This window comes from Hypomesus nipponensis, chromosome 10 (assembly GCF_054491055.1).
Source record: "Hypomesus nipponensis isolate SF chromosome 10, ASM5449105v1, whole genome shotgun sequence".
Taxonomy (NCBI): domain Eukaryota; kingdom Metazoa; phylum Chordata; class Actinopteri; order Osmeriformes; family Osmeridae; genus Hypomesus; species Hypomesus nipponensis.
This window is the reverse complement of record NC_140370.1, coordinates 9,336,101-9,351,124: the sequence shown is the minus strand read 5'-3', so window position 1 is coordinate 9,351,124 and position 15,024 is coordinate 9,336,101. Positions and strand designations below refer to the sequence as shown.

At 42.0% G+C, this 15,024-nt stretch overlaps 1 protein-coding gene across 5 annotated transcripts in view; it reads right to left on the bottom strand.

Moving 5' to 3' along the window:
* rasal2 (RAS protein activator like 2) overlaps nt 1–15,024 on the bottom strand; it is a 41,437-nt gene that overhangs the window by 13,438 nt on the left and 12,975 nt on the right. For 4 of the 5 annotated variants that reach the window (XM_084707271.1, XM_084707273.1, XM_084707272.1 and 1 more), the window contains exons 2-5: nt 13,022–13,149; nt 12,431–12,554; nt 4,051–4,154; nt 1,620–1,732 (exon numbers count right to left, since the gene is read on the bottom strand). In XM_084707271.1, coding sequence (XP_084563397.1) covers nt 1,620–1,732; nt 4,051–4,154; nt 12,431–12,554; nt 13,022–13,149 — 469 coding nt within the window. Of the gene's footprint in view, nt 1–1,619; nt 1,733–4,050; nt 4,155–10,568; nt 10,677–10,799; nt 10,882–12,430; nt 12,555–13,021; nt 13,150–15,024 lie in introns of those variants that run through there. The other variant, XM_084707274.1, reaches the window with a different exon arrangement.

Sequence of the window (15,024 nt, the reverse complement as noted above, 5' to 3'; positions counted from 1 at the left end):
TCAACCCACTCTGACGCTAAACTGCCGATAGCAGTGATAACGTGACTGTCCCTTTAGACTGTCTGCAAAACATAAAAAAGGACGACAAATATAACGTCTGCGTCAGAATGACATCAACACAAAGAAGAAGCTAGGACAACATCAAATGCTTCTTCGATCAATGAAAGACTCAGTGTCTCAGTTAACGCATCGTAACCCTAACCCTGCCACAAACAAAAGCCTTACTTGCCACGCTACTTCCCTGCCGCTGGTAACAGCAAGCAGCAGAGTGACCCCTACCTGAAGACCAGTGTTTTGGTTAGGTGGACGCTCCGAGCCTTCCTCAGAAGAGAGGCGGTGGCATCCATACTCCTTGAGTGCGAGTGAGCAGGGGTGAGCAGGAGAGCAAGCTAACGGCCGCCAGCCGTGATCCCTACTAGCTACCTCCTGTTGAGTCCTCTTAAGCCTCTGAAAGCTATCATCAGTCAACCGCACTCACTGGCAGGCCACGAGGGTCACACACACACACACACACGCACACTGACAGATGTCAACCACAGCAAAGCATGAAAGCACGCATGTTCAGTACCAGCTGGCCTGAGATTGTGATAAGAGCATACAAAACTCTGCATCAACAGAATGAAAGATGGTGAAATATGTGTTTGTTGTTTTAACACATCCACCAGCTTCTGGTAATAGATTGACCAGCACTTTCATGAGCTGTGTATATTCAATGGTATTAGGTTAGTATTGTTTAGTTCATCACCAACTGACTTGACCTGCATGCTACACACAGTCAGAGTGCATTTCTAAGTGCCCCGCTGCTGAGGCACACACTGTCCCAGTGCTTTATCTGAACAGCAGGGGATTCAGAGAGTCATAAATGCACTAGCAGTGCCCAGCAAGGGGTTGGGAATGGCGAGCCACACTCAGAAAACACTAACAATATGGAGACTGGCAGCTTGTTAAGCCTGCCTGGTGACATTATCCTGTGCCTTCTCTATCCAACAATGCCCATTCCCTCTCATGAAACACCAACAGCCGACAACATGCCAAAACAGTTCACTTTTCAGACTGGCAGACTGCAACGCAATAGATTAACAATGGATTCACATGTGCAACACACCACTGACTATCTTCTTTTAGAGAGAAGAAAGACATTGTGGATTAAAGTAATACCATTATCTCCGGCTCTAACTGAAGGAGTTTATAATCCTGGATTCAAAGCAACATTTCTCAGAATAGCACTCAGGTAATGGATGCAGGGGAACATAATGTAAGGAGCGACTGGCTGCTTACTGTAAAAGGCTGGGCAGAGGAGTGGCCAACCGCCACCTCGGAAACCCTATTCATAATGAGACCATAGGATAGAAGCTGTCGTGTGTGTATCTCCCAAAAAACACACACCCAGACAGACACACCCACACCCAGAACACAGACACACCCACACACAGAACAGACACACCCAAGAGTTCAAATCGTTGTTGTCATGCACGACAACAACATCAATTAGCATTGACCTAAATAGTTGAAGGAGGGAGATCTAAACCCATATACAGGCAAAACGAACGCTTCCAAAAGAAACACGGATCCATACCAACAGAAGGACGGTGGCTTTAGGAGGAGGACAAGTGGCCTACCTGTCACTCTCCGAAGGTCGTAGGGAAGGCAGTCGGAAGCTGGTGTTGCGGTCCAGTTTGGTCTGGCTCTTTGTCCTCTTGATGGATCCTTTCAGTCGTTTGCTGAAGAAGCCCTGAAAGACATGAAGAGGAGAAGTCACCTTGGGAGGCACATCTCGGTACTGACGACAAGCTCTGCTAGACCAGACTAGACCAGAATGAGTTGGTGTTTGTATAGGAGGGAGTGCCGTGAATGAGTGACCGATGTGTCACATAGGTCATGAACCTTCCTGTGCAACAAAAAACAACACCCTTTAACTGAGTCTAAACAACAAACACAGCCTTGTATGTTACTTTAATGCCTGTATATAGCTTATGCAATTGACTTAATATGTAGTCAACTAAAACTGTAACTCTGAAGACATAGTGAGTAAACAGTCATTGGTGTCAGAATCAACATCCTCTAAGATTGCCACATTCAACGTGACACAGGAATGGCTGAGTTTAGGTCAGAGAAGCCAGACAGCCATGATGAAACCTACACCAGACTTGAGTCAGAGCAAATAAACCTATCGACCTTGAAAAACCAAGTATTACTCATTTCTGAAATTAGACCCCACCACACACAAACCCAAAAGCTCAAAACAGGGTCACAGTGCAGTAGCCTACACAGACAAAATAATAATCATACAAAAGATTACATCTACAAATATATTACCAGTACAAAAAAGGCCTCACTGCTTTCCTTCTGATGACATCAGCAAAGAGTGAAAAGAGACATACATTACCAGATAACAATAGACACATGACACCATTTTAGCTATTGTGGTAAAAACTGGGACAGAAACTGGAACATCTTGGTAGGTGCGGCTACAGGGTCATCTTTTGTGTTCTAACCATAATGCTTACACTGCCTGCATGTTGACATAAGATACAGTAATACAACTCCAAGAGCACACTCTGACCTCTGCCAGCTGAGTGATGGAGCACTGACAAAATAAAGCCTGTGTTACTTATTTACAGTGCGGCAGTAAACATTATAGAGTGCGCTTTACTATATTAGTTGTTGCTTCTCTATGTAAAATGACTCATAGTTTGTATGATGAACATGAGATGAGCCCGAGGAATGAAGGAAGGGAGACTTCCTTGGAAAGAGTTGGTGTTTGTCTCAAGAGACAGAACAAAAAGAGAGAGAGAATATTATACAATGTAATAACATTAGGCAAAGACTGGAGGTCCACTGGACAGAGATAGAGGGGAGGAGAAGAAATGACGAGAGATGAACTTGAGAGATAGACGGGGAGAGAGCGAGGGGGAGAGAGCATGGGAGACAGAACAGTAAAGAGAGAGGTCTGTGGAGGGGATGTCAACAGGAAATCTTGGTCAGCTCTTCCCTCATTCTCGTTCACCTTGGCAATGTGGAGGAGGTGGGACTGAAACGGTTCAGTCTCAGTCAGAAGGAGACAGGTTCCCTCCCCCTCTAGAGCAGGTGCAGGCATGTATACAGCCTGCCTGGTCAGCACATTTACACAGTGGACAGCAGCCTTCATTCTGACTTGGACCACTACCCATAACAGACAGCGGGAATGACATTGTATTCTATTGCTATGACTGTCTGCCTACAGTTACAATTCTCCAGAAGTTTAATCAAGAATTCCTCTCTTGTTTAATCCAGGAAACGCCAGACAGCCATTAGTCACTATACAGTCTGACTTTTCTACCTGGAGATGTTATCTAATATTCACTGACGGAAGCAGGCTAGGCTCTATGGTGACTCAACAATGATCAATGACATGTCTTGTGGAGCAAATGAAAAGCTCAAGAGACAGGAGCACATTAGTTTCTCTCCACACATATTCCGTTTCCTAACAAAAATCTCTATGAAATGCCAAGTATATGAATGTCAGTGATGGCCCGATTCCTTTGGATATAAATATCATCAAAAGCATCTCGCTGTGAATTCCTGCAGTCCTTTGAGGCGTGCTCCCACGTTGGGCTCTGATTAGTGCACTGAAGTTCTCTGAGATGCAGCGTAACACACACATATATTTACTTTGTGACAACTGGAGGGAATTTGCTTCTCCTGCATCATTGTGTGAGAGAGAAAATAACCAGTGGATAACGACAATTAGCTAGGGGAGGATTTCACAAGGTGAATGCCTTTATACCTTTCGTCAAGCTCATCTTCATGCTGACGGAGTAACAAGAACGACAAATCAAAATGGCACCCGTCTAGTTTAAAGACCAATGGGGTACCGCAACTAAAACCAAAGTCACCGGGGAACGTCATACCAAGGATTATATAGGAACACCTGTCTCAATAGTCAAATATGCATTCTACAATACATGAGGCAGTGTATTAGTTATGGTGACTAAACCATTAAGCATCTTTGTGGCTTGAATACCTACAGGCAAATGTCTGAAGATGCTTCATAATTGCCCCCACACTTACCGGTACTCTGAACGGTGAGGAGGGAGCCTCCACTGATATGTTCTTCTCTGAACTTCCCAGACCTGAGATACTCCTTCTCCTTGGGGACCTCTCTGAAGACACTTCTGTAGATTGAGAGAGATAGCGGAAGAGAGAGAGAAAGAGAGCGAGAGAAGGCGAGAAGATCATCCATTAGACAGAACAGGGCAGGCAGGTACCAACCCGACTAGTCAATCAATCCAACCGCTTCAAAGACTGAAGGGTGAATTATATGGACATGAGATGTGTTGGTGGCGACATTTAGAGGGAAGGGGTTTCAGAGTGATGGAATTACAAGTTGTGGAGGACAGGCTTCTCATGTTGACAGCGGTATGCAGTCTGTTAACTCAAAACAAAAAGTAGAGACAGCAGAGTCTCATAAGCCCACGTTAGCAAGCAGGACCCAAAGTTATACCATGTATCCTAGAATCCATCATCCAGGCACACGTAGCAAAATGTTAGAAAGTTTTGCTTGGGTTTACTGTATTGATAGCTAAACTTGTAACTTCAGTCATGACACAAAACATGGTAACAAACATGGCAATAGCTGAAGGTACAATATTTTGGGGACATTTTGACAAACTATTATGTCTCCCTAAGGTTGCAGATTTGTGTCTCAAGGATGTGAGTGGACAGGACACATACTACTTGTTCCCCTAGTTGCAGCAATTTACTGGGTTATTATCAAAGAACTTGGTGAGAGCTATACCTTTCATGCCAACAGCATGGTTTTCTTTATGTTTTATACTATGTTTATATCACAGTTTGACAAAGAATGGTTCAATATACCATACCACCCTGTAAAGTGTGTTACTGAAACATCAGAGTACAAAGCAAGTCAGCAACATCAGCTATAGCTTTCTTGATACCATTAGCATTGTCCTCTATATATTAGGCTCTGGAAAAGTCTACCGCTCCATTTAGATTCTCTCTCACTATTGATGTTTTTAAATCATGAATCTTAATACCCACCTATTTCCCCTAGCTTGATGCTATGCAAGTACAGCAATGTTTTCATATGTCTGTGTACATTGCGCTTGTGATAAATGTGAGTTATTTTGTATAGAACTTTGGCTGACAATGGTTGTTCTTTGTGCTATAGAAATACATTTGATTTGACTGTTTAGCCAGAAAACAAGGGCTCTAGAACACTGCCTCTGCCAGGTTGGAACTGTGCCAAGGTAGGTTAATTTAGAGGTGGAACCTGTCCGTCATCTGAAAAAGACCCTAGAAATTCTCATCCCAGAGGCTTCCAAAGCCATTTATTCAAGACAATGCTACTGTTGCAGGGCCTGCTTCTACAATAATGTGACAATGAAAGAAGTCATGACTTTCCAAAATGCAGAAATCCCACACCCAGTAAAGGATCCCTGGCAGATATCCAAAGACACATTGATTCCAGGCTAAATTTAGCCCTTTTCTCAAGCATTCTGAGGATAAGGCTTGTGAGACATGAATGCAGATGTTTTTACAAAAGTGGGAATAAATTATTATATTCAGCAAGAATCATGCTATATATTGCAAAGTATCTATACATTGAGAGCTATATATCTATATTTCAATAATCACCATAGACATTCTAGAGGGATTCAAACTTTTGCCTTTAGGCCTATACTGTAATTAATTTATCTTGTTTAACTGTGGGCCATGGATGAGATACAGCATGCAATAGTCAGCGCTTATGGGAAGAAAAAAAAGCTACTTTGCAAAGTGCTATATCAAGTTCTCTACAGCCACTGTCCTCTTGGCTTCCCTGCAGCTCTGTTGAAACGCTGCATGCATCATAATTCAGACTAGAGTGAGCCCCCAGGGGGCTAGCAAGAGATGGGGACCTTGACAAACTTAATGCACATAACCTTCCATCACTGTACATCATCAATTACAGGACACACACTACAAAGTAATGATGAATACTCAAAGATATCAAACACATCCTATGTACGATAGTATGCTGATGAGAACATCAGTTGAGAATATAGTACAGATCTGTACAGTACAGACCAGGCTCCACATATGATGCAAGCAGTAGCCTACACAGACAAACTTGAGACATTATGCCCTTTCAAGGCTGTTGCACATGATAATCACACATTTAAAACAAACCAAGGTTATAAAGTAATCGAGAGAAAGAGACAGAGAGAGCCAATACCTCGATCACAGCTGTTCCCCATTATCTAAGGAGGAGATGGACAGGGTCAGCACCAGATTGGCTAAACAGAGAATGCCTTGCGCAATCAGCCAATGAGGCAAAGTTGTTCCCATTCACATGTCCATCTTCTGCAGTGCACAACCTTCCCATTGATAAGCAGAACCTTCGGGCTGAAGGAATTTGGCCCCAAAACCCTGGCATCCCACCTAAAACTGGTGTTCCTCGTTTTCTTTCTCCCCTTCTCTTGCTCTTCTTGTCACGGTCCCCCCTCCTCTTTCTCTCTCTCCTCCAAGCAAGCTTGTCACTGCCCCCCCCCCCCCCCCGTTCTCTTCTCTCAGCAAGCTTTCCCACTGTTACAGAACCCCCTCTCTCTGAGTATCTTTCCTGTATCATTCACTCGGTATTCTGTCAATCTCTCCTTTCAGCAGAAAGAGTAACCTTTAGGTAATCAGCCTCTCTCTCTCATTTTTGGCATGCTAGCGGATTGGGATTCTACCGCATTTATTCAATCAATTGCTGTAACTGCACTCCACTGTTCCCCTCAGCAGAACTGCAATTACTTACCTCTCCGGTCTCTCCTCTAAAGCTCTCTCTCTCTCTCTCTCTTATTCTTTTCCCTTCTCTCTCGTCCACCCTCTCACTCTCTTCTCTACATCGCTCCTCAATCTGTATCCTTTTTCCCTTCTTTTTCTTCTCTGGTCTCTATTTCACTCTCTCTTGCCTACCTCTCTCTCTCTCTCTCTCATCTCTTGCTCTCTCCCTCCTTTCTCTCTCTACAGAGGCGTCTGCCTGGCTACTGCAGCTGAAATGCAGCCTCACACGCTGAAGCCACAGGACACACAGGACAAATTTAGAGCCACACTTTAAGGCTAATTACTAAATAAGTTCCCCTCAGTCGACTGATGTAGGACACAACTCTGGGGGTTTTTTCCTATTACCCAAAGAGGAAGTGAAAGATGGAGAGAGAGAACAGAGCGGGAAGGGAGGGGGTGAATATAAATGATATGCTGGGACGTAGTTGAGGGAGAGAGACACAGAGAAAGAGAAAAGAGAGAGCCATAGAGAGAAAATATATAAAGGTATTGGTTAAGTGCTTGGATCTTTCACAGTTCTCCGTGAATACTCATTTACAAATGCCTCTATCTGAAGGGGCTACGATGCATTTCCAGATTACGTAGTATGAACCCCCGCCTTTATAAACTGGTGCTTGCCGCAGGTCAGTTACTGCAATTCAAGATGATCTGAGAGCCTTGCCACAAGCGTAAGTCAAACCCACTTAGTTTGGAAATAAATCAGCAATAGAACATGTGAAATGTCAAGCACTATCAGTGTAAGATTTGGCAGGATTCCTGATATACTGCTGAAAGATGACAAAACCTAAGAGTTTCTGAACTATTTATTAAGTTCCTGGGAATCTGTCCTCAAAGTAGTGAGGTTGATGGTGCAGTGCAGTGCTCCTACAAAGTGGTTAGTTGAACTGTTTGTCAAGCATTCTGGTTAAACTCAGCCGATGTGACTGGAAGTCTCCATGGTGTGAGAAAATAAATATTGCAAGAAGAGCACCTATCTAAGAACATTTGGAACAACCCAATACATTCTGACAGACAAATATGCTTTGTTAACAAGTCCTTTGCAGTATAGCAACTAGCGTGGGCGTCTGAGTTCAGCAATAACCTGAGTCTGGGCTAAGTTCAATAATAGCCTGAAGTACTGCTTAATATGAATAATTAATGACCACCATCCACACTTCATATCAGATATCGCAAGCACAATAAGGTTGGTAGTGGCCAAAGCTGCAAACAAGAATACTTGCAATGAAACTAATCTTACAGTTTGAAATGGACTTCTGAAAAGCAGTATTTGAAAGCAATTTCCAACACCATATGCTGGGAAATCACAAAGCATATTTTGTTTAGATACAGAAGCCTACACTTTCTTTTCCATTAATGACATAATGCACGTATGACTCATGAAGCCACAAAGCCTAATGGCAAAGTAAGGTTTCCAATCATAGATTTATAGCTAAAGAGCACTCTCCCACTTTATTCCCCTTTTTCAATTAACTGCTCATATAAAACCTGCATAATCATTTGGCCTAATTGACACAGGCAATGATTAGACTCCCTAAAAGGGTGTTCAGACAGGAATCCATCCTATCACTTCTAATTACAGTTAGGGGCCTAATTTCTCCAGGTGGCAGGCTATGCATTTTAACCCTGGTGTTATCTTTTAACAAGGTATTGATTTCAGGAATGTTTGCTGCCCTGCGCCAAATCAATTGTTCAACTGGATTTTCAGGAACGGATTCAGCAGGGGGTGAGTGTTGGCAAGACTATAGTCCTCCACCAGACTGCTCCCACTCCAAGTGCCTAAGACCCTGCTTGGAGTTGTGACCTTGACAAACTGGGCTAAATCAAAGCTGGCACAGATGGGGAGACTGACAGTCACTAGGCCAAGGGTTCCATTGTATCACATTAAATCCAGTTATATTTGTATTGCTCTTTCAACTGGAAATGTCAGAATGAGCTTCACAGATGACGATAGATGGACCATAGTCAACACTTGAGAAAAGACAAGTTAAAAAAGAACCTTTGACAAAACATCATCAGGGGTTAGAAATGGAAATGGCTCAAATGTTGGTTCAACAGAAGACTTGGCTGATATAATCGGTGGGATAAAGATTTGGAACTATTAAAATAAGGCCCTATCATAATACACACCCTAATCCATATTGTACCAAACTGAGTTTTGAAAGCATTTTATCACGACTAGAGCACAAACACTGCGCAGTTTGAAGGTCGTAAGCATCAACAGTATTTGTGAGGGAGTAGCGATGGAAAAGTGTGATGTCATAGGATCAAGAATGTAAGGAATGTGAAACCAACACTCAATTGTTTGTGGCCAATCATAAACCAGGACAGGCACACCTGTACAGTAGACAACCAACAGGGACTTGATGTTCCACTCGTAAACATGGAACACTTAACATGTATTTGTTACTCATTTAGCAGACATTTTCATCCAAACTAACAATAGGCTAAACAAAGCAATATATAGTAAGTAAATTGACAGTACACTTTTCTGAAGACGACCACAATAAAATCAACAAGCAAAGCTCAAATAACCCAATGGCTTATTATATTATGTGTATACAATAGCACGTATACATATTAATAATAGCTTTTGGTGGAAAAGAATACTGTAGGTAAACCAGTAAACTGTTATAAACTACTCTAGTGCTCCTCTAAGCACCACAACATAACTGGACACCATGTTAATTCATGCAATGAAAATTGTCCCAAGAAAAAGACCTAGGCACAAACATAAACCATAGGGTCATGTAGTGAGTAAACCTTTTCAGATCATTTGTTTTGAAAATAATCCATCTGTATCAAACAACAGAAGGACATTAATCAGAGGTAAAACAAAAGAGGCAAAACAGAAAATATGTGTCACTATCCCTTCAATGAATATGTAAAACTTACATTAGTATGTAGGAGGGTAGAGAGGAACACTGGTATGTAGCCTATCCATTGCAAATCCAATGAGTCCAATAAATCTAACGAAGCCTAACCCTGAATCAGGATCAGGATCAGGACTACAACAATATTAAATTAAATTCCATTCCACCTGTTTCTACTCAAAGTTCAACACGTTTAGAGGGTAGGTCAGATTATTTTTTTTTTGACAAGGGAAGAAAACATTGGGAATATGTTTTGAAATCCATCATGTGTCTTTTTACTTGTTCCATTATCAAAGTTACTCAATTGTTTATTGTACAGTACTAGCTCTATAGCCTTACACAAACCCCAAATTGTTAAAGAGCCAAATTGTCTATAGGGCCTAATAGCCATTCATAACAGATTGCCTACACAGGCCTATCATTAAAATACAATGATACAGACAACTGCAAAAACTATTGTTCGAAAAGTAGGTTAACTGACAGTCTGCTAAGAGATTCAGGGAACCGGAAAAAATTGGTTCACATATGTTCAAAACGCTAAAACAACTACGGAATTGTCTGTCGTTTATAATGGGGACCTTATGACACTTATTTAAAAAGCTACAAGACTCATATCACTGCAGACAAAGTGATACAAAAAAGGTATTAACGCAGTTACGTTTAATGCCTTTACAGTTACGCAGTTACGTTCGAATGCTTTACTTCACATATAATTCACGAATGAGAAAGGTGAAGAAGTAAAAAATGTAACAGGTTGCGCACGAAAACTTTGTTTAGCAATGCCCGACAGCTCTTTACAAATGAGTGACCAAGTACAGGCAGTAAGCCACAGTCAATATGCAATAAATAATATGTAAAGCCTCAGATTTATAAAGGATGTTTTCTTACCAATTAATTCCATATTTTAAAATTCAGCAATTACATTCCGATTAAAGTCCAGCACAAGCTAAGCTAGCTCGTGTTATCGCTCTCTGTGTGTCTGCTTGCTTTGCCTCCCTTCAAGAGAGGAATGCAGAAAAGCCTGAGCCGGAGCCAGTTAAACCCACCGCCTTTATCTACTCTATTAGTCTTTAGAAATGAGAACAACAATAGTACTCCCTCCATCTCCAAGCCCCATACCCAAGACGCGTGGAGCGACGCCTTGATGTCCCGCTCGTTTATGTACTTCAGGTCTGTTACATTGAGAGTGGGGGCTTGTGCTGACTAGTCTACACAAACATAACAGGCCTAGTTTTTGTCAACATACATATTACAATTATTGATCTTATATGAGAACTTTATCAATACTTATCAAAACAAGATTTCTGATTTGTTTTAAATATTATATTATTATATATGCTCCACATTTATGTCGCTCTCATACCTCTCAATTCAATATTTAAGCGTAATATAAATATTTAAAAATGAAATAATAAAGAAAGTTGTTGGTCAAGGAAGAGCTTTCAATTTTTCAAATAACTTCCTTTGCTTTTAGTTTACTTCATGTGTCATCAAAGTGACGGTTGGATTTCCATGGAGCTGTTACAGCTACTCTCTGGGCTGAAACCCATTACTGGAGACTTTTGTCAAACAAAAGTATACAGATTAACATATAAATAACCTCCTCTCCCCTCAGTGGAGCACAAGACAGGGGGAGATTAAGGGTCACAGAGATGAATGACTCTCAGTTACAGGCTCCGTCCATCCCTCTGTCTCTCCAGCGCTGTCACAATACGCCATCGCAAGACCCTCTGTTCCCACCAACCCCCAAGCTCTGGACCATGCGCTCCTGTCCAGACCCTTGCACCCCCGCAATTTCTCCCAGCTGAATGCTTTGACTGAGAGCAACCCACAGCGTGGCATTAGGGTCAGCCATGCCTCTCAGGCCACAGAGATGGATGGACACGGGGGGCTTTTGTCCCAGTCTCAACATTCCCAAATAACAACACCTACTCTGCACATTAGTGAAATGATTCACTCTGCAATGGTGTCCTATGTCTTCTCAAATGCCCCCTGCCAACCCACACCTTCTATGATTTAAACTGTATCTCCCTTCATCAACAGACACGGTACCTAAGGTGACAAGTCCATTTGTGATCACGTTTTTCTCTGTTGATGGCTCCTCATATTCTGTTCTCTTTGAAGCTTACAGGAGCTTTTCACTGACCAGGCAGGAGGTCAGTAGCAGAACTCTGGAGAATTAAGTTATTTTACGTGATGATGCAGATTGCAACTGCCATCATTTCCACGAAGCTCAGAGGTTACATAACGGATTCAGGCAGAGCCTCTGTGCAGCTGTTATTTTTATATGAATGCTGCTTGGTAATCACTGTGTTCTGAAATTGCAACACACAGACAAGAATATAACCCAGAATATGTTATAGGATTTGAGTCACTAAACCGACAAAAACAGCATGTAAAAAGGTAACTACTGTTCCTTTAACAAACAAAATGCTAACTTAAGCACCAGCCTTCTACAACCTCAAATTAATAATAACAGATTCTTCAATTCAGGTAGCGCTCTTTATCAAATAATAAAGTGGCCTTAGCAGTCCTTGATGAAAAAACACTTTCCAGAATGTCATTTTAAACCTAAACACAACACAAGGAAGAGTCTCTAGACAAATAAGAGTCTCTTGACCATCCCTCTCCCATTGTAATCTATGCATTGTGTAAAATCCTGGTCACTGCACGTTGTTGCGCCCGGTGTGTGCCATCCTTGATGTGGATAAAAGCAGCTGCTTAATGAAAAAAAACCGGTAGTATTTTACCTAGCATTGAGGCGCCCTCTGTCTGGTAGTCTGGGAACTGTCCTTCTGATGGCACGCTGACTGTTCTCCGGAGACTACGGCTCTTTGACGACTCAGTGGGGCTTTCTTGGACCTCCGCTGGCAGCTATGGGTGTGGGGAGGGATGATAATGTAAGGTATATGCATGATATGCAACCGTATAAGTACAGCGTATTTCTTGTAAACAGCATTCCTTCCCCAGTAGGAGGTTCTCAAGTAACATTAGGGAGTAGGGAGTTTAAATAACGTTGTTTATAACTGTTAGTAACAGTTCTATATTTGTATGTAGAATATTGTAAATTAATTATCGTCTTTCAAACGTTATATTCTGACTTGATTACATTGTTATCATATTATTCTAGAATCCTAAATCAAAGATTAAGTGGACACAACAAAAGGCACACCTTGCTTTCTCCAAGGAGTGAAAACAGTTTCTACCTATGTGTGAGGGAACTCAAGGTTGACTGTCTATGTGTAGCCTATGTATACTTGCATATGTTTGTGTAGGTGTGCGTGTGTGTATACTCGTGCGTGTGTGTGAGAATGCAGGAAGGTGGTAGATATTCCACACACCTCCTCCTCCTTGTTGAGCAGGATGAGCTGGCTATCAGTCAGGATGCAGTACTTCCTCTCCCACATGCCGGTCGCTGAGTAGGGCGACTGGCCGCAGGAAAAACGGTGAGAGGGAGGTCCTTTAACATCTGCACAGGGACACATAAGCACAAAAGAAGACACCTTAGAAAAGCAGAGGAAGATAGAGACAAGATGCCCATTTTTATGTTCTATTTCACAATGCAACATAATGAATGAATGAGACCATTCAAGCAGAGAACCCATTCATATCAACAAGGGCTGTAATAAAAAATTTAAATAAATGTGTGTTCATGCTGTCATTTTACTGTACATTATCACTTTTTTATTTATTTATTTTTTTGTGACAGGTGCTTTACCCAAAATAGATACCACAAGACACAGCTGTACATTAAGCCAACTGCCTGCCTTAGGTAATTACAATACTGAACACCAACTGTTCAGAGATTGGGTGCAATTCCTCCAGCAGTTCCTCCCACTGACCTACAGAAGGCAGTGTAGACCTCGGATTTCTAGCTACCTAAAGAATTTACATGTTTGAAAACCAACCTATGGCAATGTGAAATACCCTCAACATGCTAAATTTAACTGAATTTCCAAAAGGCTTCACTAATCTTGTGTTGTCGTGTTGAGTATATAAATAGGCGTTATATATGACCCCAGTATGGCTTTGACTGTAACTGCAGTTGACAATTACAAGGCCTATTTGATGACAAGCAGGGCTTTTTGGAATTAAAAATTTAAGTGTTTCTCTCAAGGTTCATTAGACGTGGTTCATCTACCTTAACCCAGTGTTGCGTGAGTGGTACAGTACAGTGTAGGGTATAGAGACTTGGAGGGCAAAGGTCATTAGCAGAGAAGTGCTCCGGTGGGTTGTGCTGTAGGTTTAATCAACATTAACGAGACCAAGGTGTACAGTGTAAGCCAGAATAATAAAGGCCTAGGGAAAGGCCTAATAGGCTAACACAAATCAATCCAATTTGCTCTCGTCGTAATCAAGCTGCTAGGATGTTGGGGCTGAGAACTGGAACTGAATGGCTGTTGTATTCCTTACCAATGCCAGCTGGGCACAGTCCTGTCATATAGCCATGGCCATAAACACTGCAAAACAAAGGCAACAGAGCGACAAAGCACAGCCAGATACTTGTAATGGTTTTCACTACAACTGCTTTAAGAATACGGTAGCAATGACACAGTAAACAGACAGCTTTTATAGAGTCTGATCTGGGAAGAACATTTACTATCTTGACTGTGCGGGAGTGGGGGGGTCTTGCAAATGGCCAACACAGACTTCCATGGCAGCTGGCCCAACACGTAGAAGACGTGGGTGAAGTGAGACGACAGTGTTTGAGTAGACTGTTTATGTTTCTGTATTCTGGGTATGGGCAAGTGGGTATACTTCATAATCTGCCCAACTTTCCAAAATAGCCAACAAGAGACTACACAACCAAATCTTTCCATGAAGGCGTGGATAAAAAGACTTTCTCAGTCCCTTGACTGAAGGTACATACTCTTAACATGAAACAGTCCAACAAAAGTTGCTAAAGAGAGCTATGGAGGTCAATGCAGGAAAATTAATTGACATACAAGATGGATTTGTATGGATTCCAATAATTCAACTGCTCTAACCCACCACTGAAATACATTTAAAAAAATGAACCCTTTAACTTTGAGACATAAAGAAAGAAGTCTTCCGAACTGAACCACCAACCTTTAACCGTGATAAAAGACAAGAACAGTACAGTATAGGCCTGCTGCACAAAACTGCACTGCTTAAAAGAACTAGGATTGCTTAATCAGATACAAGGATGGACCGACTGTATTGCAGCATACTAAATCACATACGACAGCACCACGCAGCTGGCTTGAGCACCCATGAGAACAGAATCTTCTCGACACCTGCAACTGCTCAAAGAATTGTCTGAATTTGCCGTTCTTCTCTAGGGAATAGAGGGCCACTAAGTTCACAAAAGCACCTCTACAAA